Source organism: Megalobrama amblycephala, linkage group LG22 (assembly GCF_018812025.1).
Source record: "Megalobrama amblycephala isolate DHTTF-2021 linkage group LG22, ASM1881202v1, whole genome shotgun sequence".
Classification (NCBI taxonomy): Eukaryota; Metazoa; Chordata; class Actinopteri; order Cypriniformes; family Xenocyprididae; genus Megalobrama; species Megalobrama amblycephala.
In genome coordinates this window covers 27,025,121-27,046,456 of record NC_063065.1, presented here as the reverse complement: position 1 = coordinate 27,046,456, position 21,336 = coordinate 27,025,121, and the positions used below count along the sequence as shown (strand labels likewise).

At 36.3% G+C, this 21,336-nt stretch overlaps 1 protein-coding gene across 1 annotated transcript in view; it reads right to left on the bottom strand.

Moving 5' to 3' along the window:
• atp6v0a1b (ATPase H+ transporting V0 subunit a1b) overlaps positions 1-15,591 on the bottom strand; it is a 32,965-nt gene extending 17,374 nt beyond the window's left edge. Inside the window, 17 exon segments of the mRNA XM_048174925.1 lie at positions 3,152-3,259; positions 4,545-4,761; positions 4,852-4,970; positions 5,690-5,780; positions 5,918-6,078; positions 6,501-6,640; positions 6,784-6,934; positions 7,131-7,343; positions 7,495-7,588; positions 7,672-7,754; positions 7,870-7,996; positions 9,565-9,647; positions 10,047-10,175; positions 11,675-11,772; positions 13,984-14,062; positions 14,171-14,350; positions 15,512-15,591. Of these exon segments, the coding sequence (XP_048030882.1) occupies positions 3,152-3,259; positions 4,545-4,761; positions 4,852-4,970; positions 5,690-5,780; positions 5,918-6,078; positions 6,501-6,640; positions 6,784-6,934; positions 7,131-7,343; positions 7,495-7,588; positions 7,672-7,754; positions 7,870-7,996; positions 9,565-9,647; positions 10,047-10,175; positions 11,675-11,772; positions 13,984-14,062; positions 14,171-14,287 (2,010 nt within the window). The 5' untranslated portion in view covers positions 14,288-14,350; positions 15,512-15,591.
• Positions 15,592-21,336: the final 5,745 nt, after the last annotated feature.

Below are 21,336 nucleotides of genomic sequence, written 5' to 3'. Positions count from 1 at the left end.
GCCCTGCTCAGCCAGTCCTCCAGCCCCGCCTCTGCTGGAGGCTTGCAGCCCTTCACCATCTCCTGGTATGCCATGCTTTGACATCGAGCCTCAGGTCAAGCAACCACCATCAGTGGATCTTGTGGCTCCACATCCGGTCTCTGATCATCTTGCTCCATCTCAGCCCATTGACCTGTCGGCTTCGCCTTGACTCCTCCCACCTTTGGCTCCACCAGACACCCTTCACCTTTTGACTCGACCGGATTCCCTCGTCCCATCGGCTCCCCCTTGGTCAGTCGTCACTTCACCTCCACCACAGACTTGTGGATCTTCCGCTTTGCTCCGTTCCTCCACCCCTATGGTTGCAGAAAGCTCCTCCTTCCCTTTGGGTATGCCTTGGTCCTCCATCACACCGGCGTCACCTCAGACCTCGGGCACTCTGGCTCCACCTCAGATGCTCGTCACTGCGGCATCGCCTAGGCCTACTGAGCCAGCGATGTCTCTCTGCACCCTGGGATCCATTGGCTCTACCTCTGTCGGATGTCCCCAGTTGACATCAGCCTCTACTCCACCTTGGCTCCTCTCTCCCTCGACTCCGCCGTGGGCTGTCCTCAGTTTTGTTTATTCATAGATCTGTTTTCATGGACATTTAGTTTGTATTCATCAGACACATGTGCTATTTGTCTTTGTTTCCTGCCACTCATGTATTTCTATGGACACTGATCATCACAGCTGCTTATCATTCAGTTCATCACCATCATGCATTTAAGTTCCTCCCTGTGCGCTCTCAGTTGTCGGTCGATGTTTGTGTATATGTGGACACACTGTTACACCTTCTGTCAGTTCCTGAATTTAATGTTTAATTAAAGTCTATCTGTATTGGATAGTCTTCATCCGTCTTCATCTTTGTGACAGTACCAATGTTTGAAGAATTTATTAGTTTAGGTAGTTCATTTTAAGTCCATCTCCTACCCTGAAAGATCTGTCTTGCACATTGCTAGTAGCAACTCATACCATGACTCCCTCGCCACTGCCGCTGTTGTCTGACTTGAACTGGTGCTGGTACCTCAAGAGTCACTCTCAACCTGTCTGTCCATAAATCTTTTTAAAAAATCAGTCTTCATCTATTTTATGACACTTCAGCTTATTAAGTGGGGGACAGGACTTCTTGCCTTAGCAAAGTCTCTTGAGAACCTGTCACCTTGTACTTCTGGAGACTCCAGGTAGTTTAGAAAACAGTGGCATTGAAGACTAAGAATGAAGGTGAAAAATTAAGTGTGAAACCACCAGAAATTCTTTGAAGACTTTTGCAGTTAACATGCATCTTTTTCTCAACCTTTTCTGTTGTGATGCTGCTGAATCAACGAGCATTTTGCTGTCCAATGGTCACACCTTAATTTTAAAATTTCTATATCGTTGCATCATTCTCATTTCATAAGTGACTTTTTAGAGTAAGTTATTTTTTTTTTTGTTGTTGTTGCCCATTTTACCTGTAAAAAAATCATCTAATAATTATGCACATCTGAATATAAGGCATTTTCACTTTAAGCCCTCATCAACAATTATCTATCGCATATTAATTATATACAATCTTAATAGTAATTATAAGATTGAAGTGGTTTTCAATTGGTAAAATGTGCTTAGAAAATATAAAAAAAAATGATCAATATACTTAATATCAACTTATCAAATATATATGTCAACTTGCCTAAAAATTATGCACGCTCTATATTATTTCCATGATAAGTATTAAATATGTACTTCTTTTTCACAAGGGTAGACAGGCCTAAAATAGAATATCATGAAATATATCAAAAGATATAAGGTAAAACAAGAAATTCACACTTTTGGCCTCCACATTTGAAATCTCTGGGACATTTTTGTTACTTTCAGGATGGATTTACAATATTTGGATGGAATACAATATATAACTCTTGCTGAATTTTCACATTTTTCCCATAAGAACAAGAACTGATTCTAGTTCAACATTATGATGGATAAATTTAAGTCTAATTAAATTTTACTAAAAAAATGTATAAATGTCCATGTGCATTATAGTAAAGAGTAAAATATCTTTGTTCCACAGGGCATCTTCCCACATTAATCCTACAATTATAAATATTTTGGTAAAACAAATAATAATATCATCATCAATAATCAAGTATTTTATAATTTTGAGAACATCAGTACTCTCAGTGCTAGAACTATCCTTTGAACAGAAGTTATCCATGGGCTGTTATCTTTTTCTTAACTATACTAAACAATATTCCACCTGCTGTAAATTCTTAAAGCATGGTAGGTGCCCCATTTGGGCCAAAACCAGAGTTGCCTCCTCCTTCACAATCTCATGTGATCCTATATACTCTGATGAAAAACCATGCACAATTCCACTCTATCAAACAGACATGTATGCACACAGACATACATTTATGAAGAAATTCAGGAAAGTTGTTGTACTTGGCTTTGTCCCATGGCATGCTGTTAAAAAACATCTGAGGAAACACAATGCTCACAGTCTATAAAACGTCAAACCCCAATACCAGAGGACAGTTTGTTTGTCATATCTACTAATATTTGTGTAGCATTTCAAATTTTGTTTTTGATAAGCAAAATAAGCATTCCTTTCATCATTCCACTTAACCCTCTACATTGTGAGTAAATCACTTGCATATGTGAGGCTAAGGCGACTAAGGCGACTAAATCATCAGGAGCCATGTGTATTCATATTGTTTTGCCTGTATATATATATATATATATATATATATATATACTTTTATTTATTTACTTATTTATTTATTTTTGACTCCCAAAGTGACGGTAGCTATTGACTTGCATATCACTAAGGACCAGTTTCAGCTAAAAATCTACTTTACTGTTCTACTGAAAAAAAAAACTCACCTACATCTTAGAGGGTGAATAAATTAACAGCAAATTTTCATGTTTAGGTGAACTACCCCTTAAGCTTTCAAATAATATCACATATGAATGTATCTTTATAAAAAGCTGTGTCATTTTGTGAGGAGAAACATATTTCAAGTCATTTATACATGAATAATTCAAGGTATGCATTGAGGGTTGATTCCCCTTTAACATCATGTCCTCTGATTTAATGACAGAAAATAAAAGAGAAAGAGGAATTTTGGCTGGTTTTGGTTAGAGTAAATAAACATACCAGGTGCTTCTTCCACAGGTACTGACGGCGCAGAACCATAGTCTTCACCACCAGCATACATGGCACACACGCCAAAGCTATCACCACCAACAGACACTGAATTCCCACCTATGCACACATAGAAAGAGATCCTCCAGTCACTCAACCAGAACTCTATCCTGTTCTAGGATTGTCAAAAGTACCGGTACTTTGGTACAAGGTCGGTACTGAAATGTTAAAAATGTCATGATAGCAATGTCATGACAGCATTTCCCCCTAGCATTTTGAGTGCTGTTGAGTGGATTCTGACCAACTTAAACACCTCTGATTGGCCATTGTGGTCACGCACTCAACAGATATGTCTGTGACTGGTTACAATGCACTAACTTTGCATTTATTACTCAGCCCACTTTAACTACTCCGATACTACAGCAGAAACTACTAGCTTAACTAATACATTATTAAAGGCATGTGAACAGACTGTAAAAAGATCAAGTACTGTACACCAATTACAAGCATAGATAAAATAAAGTATAAGGTCTAACTGTAGTATTAATTTTTGTGTACAGAAATGTAATAATGAAATGTAAAATGACACTGTTCACAGTATAAATTTAATATAGATTAATCTTTGTTAAAGCTGAGTTTTGTTGTTTGGTTTACATAAGACAACGGCAGGTATTTATAGGTTGCTGTCACTTTAAGAGTAAGACCATGCACACACACATCACATCGATACACATCCGAATTCTCAGTTCGTTCAGACATAACCGAATGTGTTTATGAGAATACTTGCCAAGAGGGGTATTTTGACTGACATAATGCGTGTATGTGTCCATCCAAGTGCACTAAGGACGTGAAAAAGAAATCAATTTGGAGGTTGCGAGCTATCTGAAACGCGCCTCTCTCTCTCTGTGTGCGTGCAAGCCTTGTATGTATGTGTGTCTGTGTGCACCGATTATAGTGTGGGGTGCGATACCGAATTAAATCCTCTTTTGCCTCTTCTAGCACTGGAATGGTTTTATATCTATTTAATGTGTAAACTAGCAAGACAAAACACGTGCAAATGATAATCTTTCACTCTTTTGCGGTTAAACTTGCAATTGATCTGCAAATCACATGTGTGCCGAACCGTGGGGCTTGATCCGTACGGATCACGGATCAAGTTTAACCACTAGTAGCCACTAGCCAGTCATAGACATATCTGTTGAGAACATGAACACAATGGCCAATCAGGTGTTAGTCAGAATCTACTTGACAGCACTGAAAATGCTAGGGGAAATGCTGGTATTGTCACATTTTTAACATTTCAGTGCCGACTTGGTACCGAAGTACTGGTACTTTTGACAACCCTATCCTGTTCTAACCAGAATTCTCTCTACAACCATTATTTTTGTGTAAATGTGTGCATTACCTGTCCTCTGTACAGGGGTTTGTTGGAGGGGTCGTTGTAGTTGAAAAGACACATATTGATGAAAGCTATCAGTAGACTGGGAGCATCTTTAGAGGTTGCTGCATCGTAAGCCAACCATTTGTAGAAGATGAGCAGGACCAGATAACCGAACAGACTGCTCATGAACACAATCTCAGGGATGAAACCCAGGAAAATGTTCAGAGGTTTCTTAAAGTACCTGTGAGACACATGGAAAAAAAGCTGCAGTTAGTGCAGTACATGAAACTCTAGCTGCTCCACACAAACACACATTTGGACACACACTTACAGGTGATTGAAGAGAGACAGGGTGACTCCAAACAACATGTGAATGACACCCAGGATTACAGACATCTTCATCTTAAACGAGTTCAGGAACGTCAGCTTATTTGAGGCAATATTCCAGATCTAACAGAGGAACATTAGTAGAACAGCATTATACCAGCATCTCTGTAGTTCACACACAATCTGTTGAAGATAAATGCTTCATTTTACAACTGAGTTTAAAGATTAGGGAACTGCATTTTGGTCATTTTTAGTACTAGAAATAAACCATAGGCTAAAAGCACACAAGAAGAGAAGGTCTCGTTTGTGCCGATTTGTTGAATTTTGCACACGTCCGTGCATGAAAAATGTTACGTTTGTTAGCCATGATACAGTGCTTCACCACACCACAAGCTGCCCGCATGCAAATTGTCAAGTTTTATTCTGAAACTGGCAGGGCATTCATCTATTCAACCTATCAAAATAAAAGCTTGATAGTTTAATGTTTGAAAATTAAGACAAATAAGACATAAATATTAATATTGGAACAAAAAATCATCATTCAGCCCTAAAAGGATTGTTTGCATCCTTTTTTAAGTAAGTAAATAAATAAATAAATAAATACATTTCCCATTTAAGTTTTTTTTATTTTGCACTCCCCAACAAAATCACCCACTGATTGATTCGTTATTTCCAAATATGGCTTTTCATGTGGTCTAGTAAACACTCCTGCATTTCTTCATATCACAATGCTGTATGTTGCAGAAAAAGTAAATATTGCAGTGTCAGATTTTTCCAATATTGTGCAGCCCTAATGTCTGTGTGTACTGCATGCTAGTGATTTTGTGTAATACAGTACATACAGGGTCAATGCCCAGAGGATAGGGGCCACCAAACACGCCAGGAACAGAAGGGTTTAACTGAAGAACTGAGTTAACTTCCAGAGTCTCAGGTCTACAAACAAACACATACAGTACAAAGACAGAAACAAAAAAAATTTAATTCTAAATTCTTTTGACAAGTAAAATTTTATGGCTGATGTTGATTGATTATATTCAAACTGTTTCACAGACTTAATGTTGTGAACTTACGTCCAGTTTCCCTTAGGGATAAACATGGGCCGCACACTCCAGCCAGAGCCGAACATGTTGAGGGACTTGGAAAAGCAGTCATTATAAATCAAGCCGGTGTACACTGAGAATATCCCCATCAGAAGAATGATGTAACGACCTGCAAATATCATGCTAAACATCTACACACACACACACAAAAGAAGGGAGATGAAAGAAATAGATATATAATATTAGTATATGACTAAGGTTAGACCTTTTATTTTATAAAAAACATCATAAATATTCATACAAATTCAACACCTCTGAATTTGACTTTATGATTACACTATGACATCTTGTATATAAACGTATGTTACATATATTGAAATAGGAAGTTAGTTCTGGATATATTGAAAGGATTTTTTAATGTTTTTAGTCAACTTCATACTGCCTGTATACTAAATGTATAATATTTTTGTCCATTTCCCCAAAAGAAAAATACTGTAAATTTTAAATGTCAATTTTAAATCCATTAAAGTTTCATTATTAACATATACTAACAACTTCACATTTAATTTCAAGTCCAAATTTGATTTTGTAAGAATTATTGATAAGCTGAGACCTCATTGTCACTCTTTTGAGCAAGCAGACGGGTCTCTCTGATGACAAGGTAAAGTGCCGCACATGTCATCAGCACGCCATGACCCATGTCCCCAAACATGACAGCAAACAGGAACGGGAATGTAATGATTGTGTATGGTGCTGCAAGAAACAAAACAGAAACAGTCATAAAAGAGTTAAAAAATAAACCTTTAATATATTGCCTGAGAAAAATTGAACTACACATCGTTAAACTAAATGGTAAAGGTATGGTTATTTTGTGTACTTGAATGCATAAGAAATACCTGGGTTGATCTCTCGGTAGGTTCCGATGCCATAAGCATCGACAATGTTTTGAAACCCTGAGGTGAACTTGTTGGTTTTGTTGTAAGTAGGTGGAGTCTGTTTGGTCTGCATTCGGTTTAAGATGGAAGGAACTGTGGACCCACTCCGTTCCTACACAAATAAAATTGGGATTAAATTATATATAAGCTTTGAGTCCGAGCTTTTGACTTATATTCAATATATGCAATATGAATATATGCAAATCATATTGTTTTATAGCTTTCATTTGTGGATTGAATGACTAAAATAAATCATATCTCAGTGGATGAAATCATTATGAATGAATATACAAATGAATATAACTCACCGTTCCCCTCCGCAGAGCGAACTGAATGGAATCGAGGTCAGAAACGGGGCACCAGACCTCAGCGATCAAACATTTCTGTGTAACGTCGATGTTACAGAGGTTCAAAGTGTGATAAATGGCCTTCATCTTCCTCACTTTGATGAACCATACACGTATGGTTTTCGCAGCAGCCTGCAAAACCCTCTGCCGGTGGTCTTCAGTTTGATTCAGTACCTATAGCAGATGTGTATAATCAACACTTGAAGTAAGTAGGGCATTTTATGCTATTTTTGCATGAATTTAATGGCAACAAAATTAAGATGAGAAAAAGAGAACCACAGTTGGACTGTAATTATGACTTTATTTAGACAGCATTAATGCATACCATCTGGAGGTCATCAATGCGGGTGTTGACACCCGCTGCCATTTCTTTCCTCTCCTGAGGGGTCTCAGGGCACGGGTACAAAGATGCACGGAACCTGGAGAGCAGTTTAAAGTGTTTGATTACAATTACATAAAATCATAATAATAATCAAGGATCAGAAAACACCCTGCTACATACCCCTCACAGATCTTCTTCACTCTGTTCTTCAGCTGGTCTCCTTGGAAGAAGATGATAAACACGGATTTGTGCACCTGATCTCCCTGTGACAAACAAAGACCCATGACTTGATCAATATTTTGTTATGCTGGTAAATAAAATGTCAAATGCAGACATCCTATCTGACTTATACAATTCAGAATAAGAAAAGAGACTGACTGTTGTGGGGTCCTCAAGAGGGTCCTCAATCTCTGCCTGACGTAAAAAGACATTCCCACGGCAGACTCTCCACAGCATCCTTTCAAACGTGGGGATTCTCTCACGGCTTATAACCCCAGCCACAAACCTACAGGGTACACAAACCAGTATTGTCAGCAGAGTGCACTTACTAAAGTCAATGCAGACCTGTTATTTACTCTAATCCTGAATTCCCTTCTAATAATATATTACGAAAGACATATTGTGTACATACAGTATTGTGATCTCTGCGTACAGACAAAAGTTTGATAAACAAAAAGTCTTGCCCACTAACTGTACAAGAGTACTAACATGAGTATGTATGCACCAATCCCATTTTTTTTTTAATCCTAAACACACAATTTAGTGATTAAGAAACTGCTAAATATGTTCTAAAATATGAACTTATAATTCCAAACTATAAAACTAAATTCTTATAAAGACTTATAAAATATTAAAGGGATAGTTCACCCAAAAACGGAAAATTTATGTTTATCTGCTTACCCCCCGCGCATCCAAGATGTAGGTGACTTTGTTTCTTCAGTATAACACAAATGATGATTTTTAACTCCAACCGCTGCCGTCTGTCAGTCAAATAATGCTAGTGAATGGGAACTTCTACTATAAGAGTAAATAAAACTTGCATAGACAAGTCCAAATTAAACCCTGCGGCTCGTGACGACACATTGTTGTCCACGAAACGATCGATTCGTGCGAGAAACCGAACAGTATTTATATGATTTTTTACCTCTATGTCCAACTGCGTTCAGCACTCGGTTAGTAAGGTCTGATCGCGCTCTGACAACGAACAGTAATGTCTAGCACTCATTGAAGTATATGCGCGAGACATCACTGCCGTTGTCAGAGCGCGATCAGACCTCGCTAACTGAGTGCTGAACGCAGTTGGACATAGTGGTGTATTAGAGGTAAAAAAATCATATACTGTAAATACTGTTTGGTTTCTCGCACAAACCGATCGTTTCGTGTCTTAGGACATCAATGTGTCGTCACGAGCCGCAGCAGGGTTTAATTTGGACTTGTCTATGCAAGTTTTATTTACTCTTATAGTAGAAGTTCCCATTCACTAGCATTATTTGACTGACAGATTGCAGCGGTTGGAGTTAAAAATCATCATTTTTGTTCTACTGAGGAAACAAAGTCACCTACATCTTGGATGCGCTGGGGGTAAGCAGATAAACATCAGAATTTTCATTTTTGGGTGAACTACTCCCTTTAATACTAAAATAAATAGTAAAACACTAAATATTATTAATCAATATTAAAATAAAAAATATCAGTCATTCTACAGAACTGATAGTATCAAATTCTGTTACTTCAGTGCTTTCACTGTGGTCAGCTGTGATCAAACTAATAACTTCTCCTCTTATGAAAATGACAGTAATTTAACAAACAAAGTCTAAATAAGACACATTTTTCAGTGAGTTGACCAGCAAGTCTTGTCGGCTAGTCTATGAATAAAGTGTTTCCATTTGCCTTTACCACATGTGTTGTTTATTAGTAACATGTGAAATAAATGATATTGGCTTTTCAATGGCCATGAATGTAGACTTTTAATAATAAAATACCTGTAGGCATTTTTTTAGTTATTTAAAATATTAGTTTTTGCAATGGTATCAAAACTAGTATCAAGAATTGAGAAATTTCACTAGAACTCACCCCAGGCGCAGTGGGGCACCTCGGCCAGCCTCACTGGGGTCCAACAGGGATGACGATTCTTCCAACAAGTTAGGATCCTCCATCTAAAGAGAGTCCGGTAGAATTATAGGTAAGGGTCAAAGGTGGTTTGAATGTAACATTTCAAAGTGGCTTTGAAAGACATTTCCACTTTGTAACTTCCACAGGTCTTTAGTTTTGTTTTTGTCGCCTTTGGCTTGCTTAGTTGGGGACACTTGACATTTGATATTCAATAGTATTCTTGACATTTATTCAACAGTGCTTCTGATCTGCCTGCATTGACACTATTATTTAAGAGCTGCTGTGCAGCCAAATTATGTACCAGTTATCAATGTAAAGCTGCTTTGACACAATCTGCATTGTAAAAAGCGCTATATAAATAAAGGTGACTTGACTTGACTTGTTTTTTTTTAGTTTAAACTCTCAGTGGTTTGCTTTCACACTGCCAGAGAGGAGAGTCAGACCTCATCAAAGAACTGCTGGGTACGTCTGAGGATATGCTTGAGTTCCGTCAGCTCTAGAAAGTTCTTCTTCAGGGCCTCTTGATTAGTGTTGATCTCCTTCAGCTCATTCTCCAGTTTCTCAAAGGTTGCCTGGCGATCAAAGGTATAAATATAAATTAAAATTATATATTATATATATTGAAAATATAAATATTAAAATATACCCAAAGCCTAACATAACCAAGTCAAGGTGACACTTTTCCATTGAGTGAAGATATTAGATGGAAGAAAGGGTTTGGTAACAGCTTAAAGAGGCCATATTATGCACTTTTACAAAGCCTTGATTTGGTTTTTGGGGTCTACTAGAATAGGTTTTCATGCTTGAATTTTTCAAAAAATTACAAAAAAGCACCTCTCTTCCCAGTCTTGTACTAACACTCTGGGCTACTTTTCTCAAAAGCATCGTAAGCTTAAGTATATGGTAGAAGCAGTGGCACCAATGGTCTCTACGACCAACTTAAATCACAATGCTTTTGAGAAATGGAGCTCTGTTTAGTTCCTGTCTCTATGTAGCCCCTACTTTGGAAAAGTGAAATGAGCTCTGACTAGTCTGCTGAACCAGTTTGCTGTGATTGGTCAAGCGCTTCGAGCATGTTTCGAGCATGCCACGCCCCTTACCATAACTACGAGTTTCGACACACTACTAAACCAACTCAACCAGGCTTCGTCCCTTTTTTTTGGGTTATGCCTTGGACGGGAATTATTTAAATGATGAATGTTGTGATGTTTACATTCCTGGAAGAAAACTCAGGACTACAATAGAGGCATTTCAGGGAGTTCAGAAACAGTGCTTACTGATATAGAGGAAAACTCCCTTTGGAGTGACTTCATGCTTTGCAACTTTGTAACTTTTTCATGCTCAAACAGCAACATTACACACTAAAGAAAGTTGAAAATGTAAAAAAAAAACATAAGAGGTTCTCTTTAAAATGTGCTTTTATGTTTATTTTTTCAAATATTGCTTAAAAATGTGTTACACTTGTCCAACTGATGAAAACAGACCACTTTTTTGGAACTTGACAGACATGAGCTGCGTCCGAAATCGCGTACGGTCTGAGTAGGTACTACATTTGAATATAAATTTACATCACAACTATTGAAAACGTATGTTCTATATAGTAGGAATGCATGTAGTATGAATGAAATCCGGACATACAACATCCGCCATGTTGTTACTGTCACATGACCTTCCAGTGTCAGTTACGTCCCTTCAACTCCATTCACAAATCCTCTCCCATGGCCTCATGGCATAGTAAAGTGTCCATCGTATGCACACTTCAGAATCTCACCAGAAGTAGTGAGTCATCCGGGTACTTTTCACCTACTGTTTTTCGAATACTATGAATACTGCATACTGTTTTTCACGCACTATATAGTAGAAAAGTATTGATTTTGGACACAGCAATGGTCATTATGAACAAAAGCTGCATAAACATTCTTCAAAATTTCACCTTTTATGTTCCACCAAAAAATAAACCACATTAATTATTATTTTTTACATTTTCTAAATAAATAACAGCATTTTATTTTGACACAATTATTCAATTTAGCTCAAATGTGATTTAAGCAGCATGACAGAGTAAAATTACCTCAAGGTCAATCATGTCTCGTGGGAATGGGACTTCAGGATTCTCACCAGTGTCCATAGTTGGAATGTTGGCTTTCTTAATCTCCTTCTCTACAAACCCTGCAGAACATGACACCAGCAACAATTTACTAGTAATATGCAATAATTTAGTAATATGTAATAATTTGTAAAAAATTATTACATATTACTAAACTTATACAGTTGACCAGCTATGACCAGCTTACTATGTATTACTATGTAAAAATATATAATAATATGTAATAATATGTAATTTAGTACTATAATATGTAATATAGCTGACCCCTTCACCACTGCAAATTATGCATGTAACAAAGTAGAGTAAAAGAGGGTTAAATGTGTGCTGAGTAAAAAGGCACATTTGATTTTATTTACGTCTAATCCACTAGATAGAACAGTTAAATCAACAGTTTTTCAATAACTGAAGAATATGTAAAAGTATGATATTTGGGGTAAAAAGTGCCCTTGCTGCTGGGGCAAAAGACACAATCTTTAACATGATAATAAATAGCTGGCTGACTTTTTCATGTGTTGATATGACTAGATTTATATGGTTAATATAATTTATTATTTCATATAGATAATTTATACCATAGAGATAATGACCATATTTATAATGAAACAATCATATTTAAAAATATGATATTAATCTTATCATATAATATCATATTTATTGTTACTACTGTAAAGCCATAATAAATCTCTTTCAAGCAGTGTAAGAACCTTTATGAATATTTGTTTTTTATTAAATTTTTCAAAATTTTTTACGTAAAACATATTACTTTAGCTAAGTATTTCTATCAATACTGGGGTCCTTTTGCCCAGTTGCAACATAAATGTATGAGATGGCGAGGAGGGTAAAAGGCCCCCCTTGCCACTTCATATATTTATATGATTTTTAAACAAAACAAACCACTTTTAAGATTTCTTTCCCCTCAAAATGCTCAATCAATGTTCAATAAAAAGATTTTTTTTTTCTGCAGTCATACACTATGAGAGTAGTGAAAAGCACAATGTGTGCCTTTTAGCCCCAATGTTCCCTATATAAAAAAATCATGAATCACAACGTATAATGTCAGTGCTTCCCACACATAGACTTTACTTGGGTGGGCCGCCCAGGTATATTAACGGCTGCCCAAGTATATTTGGAGATTCATTTATGCTTTTATTATTTTTATCCTCTTATAATTTTCTATCCGTCCAAGATAATGAAACCATCCGCGATCGATTAACTAGTGGAAAATCTCCCCAGACCCTACGTGTTTTGTTGCAAAGTCACAAGGCGGCGCTGTTGCGAGTTCTACATGCTCACGCAACAGCGCTTCAGACTGCTTCAAAGTGATTCTCAATCAATGAAAAGCGCAGATTTATGCCAAGTGATTGCTAATGAACTCAAGTTGATGAATTATTACAATGTCTACTTTATTTATTAAATATAACACATATCTACTTTATGGCCTTTATATAATATGTTTTAGGCGGTTGTAAGAGTACACGTTTTATCTCTCTCATCTGAAGGATTAGCCCTCAACTGTATAGACATTTCAAAATAAGAGTCCCTGTGTATTTCATGCTTGTTTATGATTAAAAGTCACACTATAAGTTTTTTTTTCCTTCTGGGCATTATTAGTATTTTGGTTACACAATAAATTGTATTTAATTTGATTTCCATTTAATTCATAGAAATGTATTTTAGTGTCCCCCACAGGAAGAAAAGACTAAGAACATTATTTGACATGTATATTATTCATTATATAAATTTTACTGGTAAAATCTGTCCCATTTACTGAGAGACACTATATGAAAAAGCAAGGAGAACTCCATTTAAATGCTGTAATTTTGCCCAATTTGCAGTGCATAAAAATGCATAATATTAGTATGTAATTAAATGTAATAGTAGGCTATGTAGTTACAATTAATTTAAATAAATACTGTTAAAAATCACATATTATTTGTTGTTTTTCGCATGTAGTAGACCATTTTTGTGCCGTGGATAATAGGTGGATTTTCCACTTGGCTACCACCGCAAGTATATTTCAAACTTGTGGGAAGCACTGAATGTAGTCATTTATCATTTATCTTTTTATAATATTTTGGTATTTAAATTCTGTAAGTGATGATTTAGAGTAGTAAACATAAAGGAATATGTATCCTTTCTATCACACCTGACTTTGTCCATCATTTTAGCCAATCAGAAAACAAGACAATCAGAAACGTTCTGGAGCTGTAAGTCATTCTCAGGATCGTCACTGGTCTTGGTGTGTATGTGTGTCCATGTGTTAATCCACTCACTGAGCTTCCTATCCATCTCTTCACAACGTCTCACTTCATTCACAAACTTCCTCTGAAACACGTTCACATCAGGGTTGAGCTGAAAGAAAGAAGTTTGCAACTCGTTTTCAACAGATATGATGAGGACATAATATGACAGAGGAGAGAGCAGTAAGAGAGAGAGAGAAAGCAAACTATCTTCACTCACATCTCTGAACTGGACCATTCCCAGCTCTCCCAGTTCACTGACGCAGCAATAGGCCGCTTCAGACTGGAGGAAGAGCTGGGCCAGAGTCATCTCCTCACTGCGGAACAACTCCCCCATGATGCTGCAGGCCACGGGAAGTCACACACGGCTCAGAATTAAATCCCACTGGATATTACACGTCTGTCAGGAGAACAGAAGGAAATTATATGAATCAGAGAGACAGAAAGTGTGAAATTTTTTGTGAAAAGCGTGATATATTTTCCCCCAACATTCATGAATATAAAGTTCAACAGCATTTATTTGAAATCTTTCGTAATATTATAATTGTTTTTACTATAAATGTCTTTACTATCACTTTTGATCAATTTAATGCTGAATAAATGTATTCATTTCTTAATTTTTGGTCAAATAAACACAGCCTTGGTGAGCATTAGAAACTTCTTTCAAAAACAATAAAAAATCTTAATTATTCCAAACTGTTGACCAGTCATTGGCAGTTATTTGACATTCTTTGAATGTCATAATCTTAGATCAAATGCAAACTTCCACAGAATTAACTGAACATTTGACAAATTTATTTCTATGATATCCACAAATAGTTTTGCTGGCTGACATAAAACAATGAAAGCAATGACCATTATAATGTCTCAACTGATACAGAAACAGAGGCTGCATCTATTCTAATAAAATAATCTGTGGGCTGGGCACAGCATCCCTCGCATCTCAAAGAGCCGATTGGCTGAAAGCTCAGCATCCCTTCTAAATGGCTGATGAACTCAACATCCCTCGCATCTCTGCGAGCTGATTGGCTAAGAACCTCAACGACTTTCGCATCTCTGTGAGTTGGTTGGCTGATGCCTCAACATCCCTCATCTCTGCCGCACCGTCTGTCCTTCAGCTCTGAAGGACGCCATTACGCGCTTCTCTCTCTATCTACCCCGTTCTAACAATCATTTTAGCAGAGTTTAATCACATTATATAATATACTAACAAATTCCGGCGCTAAACAGTAGCCTTAGTTAATATGCTCGACTGATTAACGCAGATTTCCAATTCACTAATCACTAAAATGCTGTCAACTGTTCAGTTTTCAAAACGAATATAACATAACATTGACGTCATATTCAGAGCAAATATGAATATATTTATCAACGCTATAGCAGACAGATTAGATAAACCATAGCCTATTCGAGCATCTCCACCTCATTTCAGCGGCCACAAATGAAATTATACAACCACTCATTTATAACATCACATATAACGTACATAAGCTATATAGTGCGTGTTAAAAGTGTGAAGAGAGGAAAAAATTACAAATATGTAAAAGATAAATGCTCTCACCGTCCTCGATGTCTTCAGAGATCACTTCACCTCTGCGATGATGATCATCAGACGTGCTGCGTGACGTCACGCCAGCTGCTGCTGCAGGTCACGTGATTATTTTCATTTTTTCTTTACAAAAAGACTGATGCTTCCAAAACACGTTAAATGTCACAAGACATTGTATGTTATGTGTACATTTATGTACTGTTTTTTTTTTTTTTTTGTCATAAACATTGTTTATGTATACATCGGTTTATTTTATTTTTATGTTGGTTGTTCTTATTAACGTGTGCCATTAAAACCAACACTTGGGAACATTGTAATATGCATTGGAAAAGTAAGAGGTTAAGGGGATAAGATGAATTAGCCTACCATTAGTTTCCCAGATAGCAGCAATCATTGAAACAATGTTGAGTCGATGTTGATGTGTCAATGGTAATTGCATTGAATTAACGTTGCAATGTGATGTTGGTTCACTTTTGTAAAAGCAATTAATGTTGAAATCAAGGTAAGATTTCAACAACAACAACAACAACAACAAATCAATGGTAATGTGATTGATTGATTCTACATTACTGTTTTTGGATAAACATTGAAATTAACAAAAATAATCAATGGTAATGCCACTGAATCAGCGTTACACAATAACTGATTCTGCATCACAGGAACGAATTCCTGACCATTTCAAACCCTTTTAAAATATAAATGACACCTTTCCAGCAGTTGAGTCAATTTATTTTATTTAACAGTTTAACACAATTAAAGGGTTAGTTCACCCTAAAATTAAAATAATGTAATTTATTACTCACTCTCATGTCGTTCTACACCCGTAAGACCTTCGTTCATCTTCAGAACACAAATTAAGATATTATTGATGAAATCCAATGGCTCAGTGAGGCCTCTATAGAGAGCAAAGCCATTTAAACTCTCAAGGTCCATAAAGGTACTAATACATATTTGAAACAGTTCATGTGAGTTCAGTGGTTCTATCTTAATATTATAAAGCGACAAGAATATTTTTGTGTGCCAAAAAAACTAAATAAAGACTTTTCTACAATATCTATATGGGCCGATTTCAAAACACTTCTTCGGAGCTTTACGAATCGAATCAGTGAATCGGAGCACCAAAGTCATGTGATTTCAGCAGTTTAGCCGTTTGATAGGAGATCTGAATCACTAATTCAAAACAAAAGATTCATAAAGCTCAGAAGCTTCATGAAGCAGTGTTTTGAAATCGGCCCATATAGATATTGTTGAAAAGTCATTATTTTGCCGCACAAAAAGTTAGCTTTAGTTAGTGTTAAAGTTAAACTTTAGTTAGTGTGTAATGTTGTTGTTAGAGTATAAATAAAATCTGTACAATTTTAAAGCTCAAAGTTCAATGCCAAGCGAGATATTTTATTTAACAGAAGTCGCCTACATCGAACGGCCAGTTTGGACTACATCCCTCTACTTCCTTCTTTAATGACGTCACTAAAACAGTTTTTTGACTAACCTCTGCCCACAGGAATACACAAAAAAAGGGGGCGTGGTCTTGTTGCGCTCCCACGGAGAAGAGCAAGAGTTGCGTTTGTAGAGTGTGTTTGTCGCCATGTCGTCGAAACGCTGTTATTTTCATCCCGCAGTCCAATCACCTTTGTTTGGCCTTCCCAGGGACGCTGTACTTAGAGATCAATGGTTACAATTTATGTTTAACTCGGTTCCCGAAAATTATAATCCACATGTAAAACTATGTGCAGCACACGTTATGGTAAGAGGCGTGACCTTTCCGGGCAAGGTGCGCTAAGCTGCTGTCGAATCACAACACAGGAACCGCTGGCACAATCAGAACTCGTTACATATTTCTGAAGGAGGGACTTCATAGAACAAGGAAGTCATCAGCCCGTTTTTATGACAGTGGAAACAGCGGTATACAGATGAGTAAATTATGTGAAAAATACTGTGTTTTTTTACACGCGAAACATGAACACATGTTATATTGCACACAATCAAAGCTTCAAAAAAACATGAAAAATGGGTCCTTTAAGATACAACCACTGAACTCACATGAACTGTTTCAAATATGTTTTTAGTACCTTTATGGACCTTAAGAGTTTAAATGGCTTTGCTCTCAATGGAGGCCTCACTGAGCCATCGGATTTCATCAGCAATATCTTAATTTGTGTTCTGAAGATGTACAAAGGTCTTACGGTTGTGGAACGACATGAGGGTGAGTAATTAATGACATCATTTAAAAAAAACATAAAAAACTTTAAAAGTGAGTAATTAATGACATAATTTAAAAAAAAAAACCTTTAAAAGCTTTTTGAATTAATGTATCTAATTACAGTCAGTAACAATAGAAATCAAATGCAAATAGCAAGAATGCAAAAGAAAGGAACAGAGAAATAATAAGGTAGTTTGAAAATGTTCCAGATAAGTCATGTGAATGTGTCAGGTGGTTCAACAAACTTCTGTGTTTTCTTTCTTGGAAGCATCAGTTAGACTACTGAGAAGTGCACATGCAAAACCAAAATTGCCATTTACCAGTCAGTGGCCATTTTCAAACTACAATGGACGTTTTCCAACCATTTTTCAACAGATTTGCCAAAATCATGAAGGCACCCTAAACCAAGCCCCCAATGGATTAAAGCAAATCAGGTAAAGCGGTTGAAAATGCCCATTGTGGTTTGAAAACACCCCACTGATTGGGCAACACCCGTCTTCTGCAGAGATACATACCTGTATGATCTTGTGGTCTTTAACTACAAATCACTGTTAGTTCAATATCACTGCCTCCACCCATGTGTGCTGTCGACTTTCATCAAAATTTCAATGCTGATCCAACACACTTTAAACATTGAGAATTATGGTTTGGATCAAAACTCAACATTGTATCAATGTCTCCTTGCTATCTGTCAATTTTTAGCTCTCTGATTATTTAATTATTTAGCCATATACTTATTAAAAATAAAGGTGGTTTTGAAGTGATGCCAGAATAACCATTTTTGCTTCCCCAAAGAACCTTTCAGTGAACAGTTCTTAAAAGAACCCTTTTATTTCTTAACGTGAAGAACATTTTAAAAATCTAAAACCACATTCAAATCCAGACTCAAAACACATCTTTTTACCTATGCATTTGTTGATTGAGCACTGTGCTACATCCGAACTGTTTGCATCCTATTTTATACATATTATCTTTTTATTCTTTAATTTTTTTTTCCTGTTTTTATTTCATTTTTAATGTATTTTATATCTTTTATGTATCATCACTGTTATTTCTATTCATGTTCTATTTTTATTCTTCTTCTTTATGTAAAGCACTTTGAATTACCATTGTGTATGAAATGTGCTATACAAATAAAATTGCCTTGCCTTGCCTAAAGAACCTTTTTAAGAGTGTTTATGGGAATATAGCCTACAGACCTTTACTCAGTGTGGTCAGTGTTATCTGATATAGACTGAATGATGCAAGTTTGTGTGCCGGTGTAACAGCAAGAGCTAAGAGGGCAGACCTCAGAAGAATGTAGCACAGACTCTGTAATGAATTTCTATATATTTAGAGTCAGGAACTACTGAAGAACCAGAGGTGAGAAACATACATACGCCTGACCAATTCACACTGACCAGATGAAACAAGCTGCAAGTCTTTCCTTTGCGTTGCATAACCCGTGCATTATTAAGGCCATTTAAGGGTATTATGTGTTTCAGAACGCACACCTGTTAATTTCAAAGCTTTGATATTTTAGAACTTTATTTAGCACCTGGACAATCAAGCTCTGAAGGTGATGAATATACTCTGATGTTTAAATACATGTTTCGCTGAGATCATTTTTGGAGTCATTCCAAATCTACAAAACCATTTTTCCATTCCACTGGAAAAGAAATACAGTAATGTCAAACTCCACTGAATTTTAGTCACATTCTATCAGTGAGAGTTCAGCTGAATAATACATCCACTCGCACATGTGTACACACGCAGGGCCCACACTCATTAGAGCTCAAGTTATTTTTGAGAACTCTTCCTTTGGATAGCTTCATTTACGTGCTGTGTGGGAAAATGGGCCTTTAGGGAACTGAAAAACCCTGCAGGTCTGGATGACATTCCAGCTCTCACTGTGTCTGTGCCTGTCTAATTCTGTTACACTCTCCAGAACCTCATGTTATCTTCACACATATACAGCACTGTCCCGGAGGAAATTTTATTACTCAGAGTTTGCTTAAAAGATATAATGAAGTTTGGAATTGTGTTTCATATAAGTATTACCTTTTTCCTACAATTCATCAGGAGGTATAAAAATAGACACAAATGAGACAATACCTTATAATTTACAGCTACACAGTATAAAATGATTGTGATTAGATCATTTGACTTTGGCAGAATTTGATAAGAAATATTTGAGTTCACTCTTCTGAAAAAGAAGTACATTTTAGAATATTTATTACAGAAATAATACACTTTAAATGAATTAATGCAAAATTATGTTTTTTTCAGACACTTAATTGTGTGTTAATTACAATTAAATGAAAATGTATTATAGTTTAAATTTATATTGAATGAAATTCTGAATGAAATTGATCCTATGTTGTTATACGTAATTTCAGAATTTTTCCATTGCCTTTGAAATATAGTTAAAGGATTAGTTCACTTTCAAATGAAAATTAGCCCAAGCTTTACTCACCCTCAAGCTATAGGTGTATATGACTTTCTTCTTTCTGATGAACACAATCGGAGAAATATCCTGACGCATCCAAGTGTTAGTGAACAGGTGCAACGAGTATGAGCCGAAGACATCTACATCCATCCATCATAAACATATTCCACACGGCTCCGGGGGGTTAATAAAGGCCTTCTGAAGTGAAGCGATGCGTTTGTATAAATAAAATTTAACAAATTATGAAGTAAAATATCTAGCTTCCGCCAGACCGCCTTCCGTATTTAAATTATGGAAAAAAAGGAACTGCCGTCGCGTCGTGTTTTCCGTAAGTTGAATAGGGAAGGCGTAGGACATAGTGGAAGTTTTATGAACAGCAACAGTTTTACACTTTTTTTTGTAAGTTGAACACAGAAGGCAGTCTGGCGGAAGCTAGATATTTTACTTCATAACTTGTTAAATATGGATATTTTTTTACACAAATGCATCGCTTCGCTTCAGTAGGCCTGTATTAACCCCCCGGAGCTGAGTGGAGTATGTTTATGATGGATGGATGTAGATGGAAGCACTTTCTTCTCATACTCATTGGCCCCGTTCACTGCCATTAAAAAGCTTGGATGCGTCAGGATATTTATTAATATTTCTACGATTGTGTTCATCAGAAAGAAGAAAGTCATATACACCTAGGATGGCTTGAGGTTGAGTAAAGCTTGGGGTAATTTTCATTTGAAAGTGAACTAATCCTTTAAAGTGTGCTGCCAGTCTTGATGCTGTATTTAATGTCATTTCTGTTGAAACTTGTAAAGAATTGCACTTAATTGTATACTTCAAATATAAAAAAAAGTATATATATATATATATATATATATATATATATACTTTTTATACTTTATATATATATATATATATATATATATATATATATATATATATATATATACAATTCCTTTGACCTCATGATTCTCATTTGCTCTGACATGCACTGTGAGCTGTAAGGTCTTATATAGACAGGTGTGTGGCTTTCCTAATCAAGTCCAATCAGTATAATCAAACACAGCTGGACTCAAATGAAGGTGTAGAACCATCTCAAGGATGATCAGAAGAAATGGACAGCACCAGAGTTAAATATATGAGTGTCACAGCAAACGGTCTGAATACTTAGGACCACGTGATATTTCCGTTTTTCTTTTTTAATAAATCTGCAAAAAT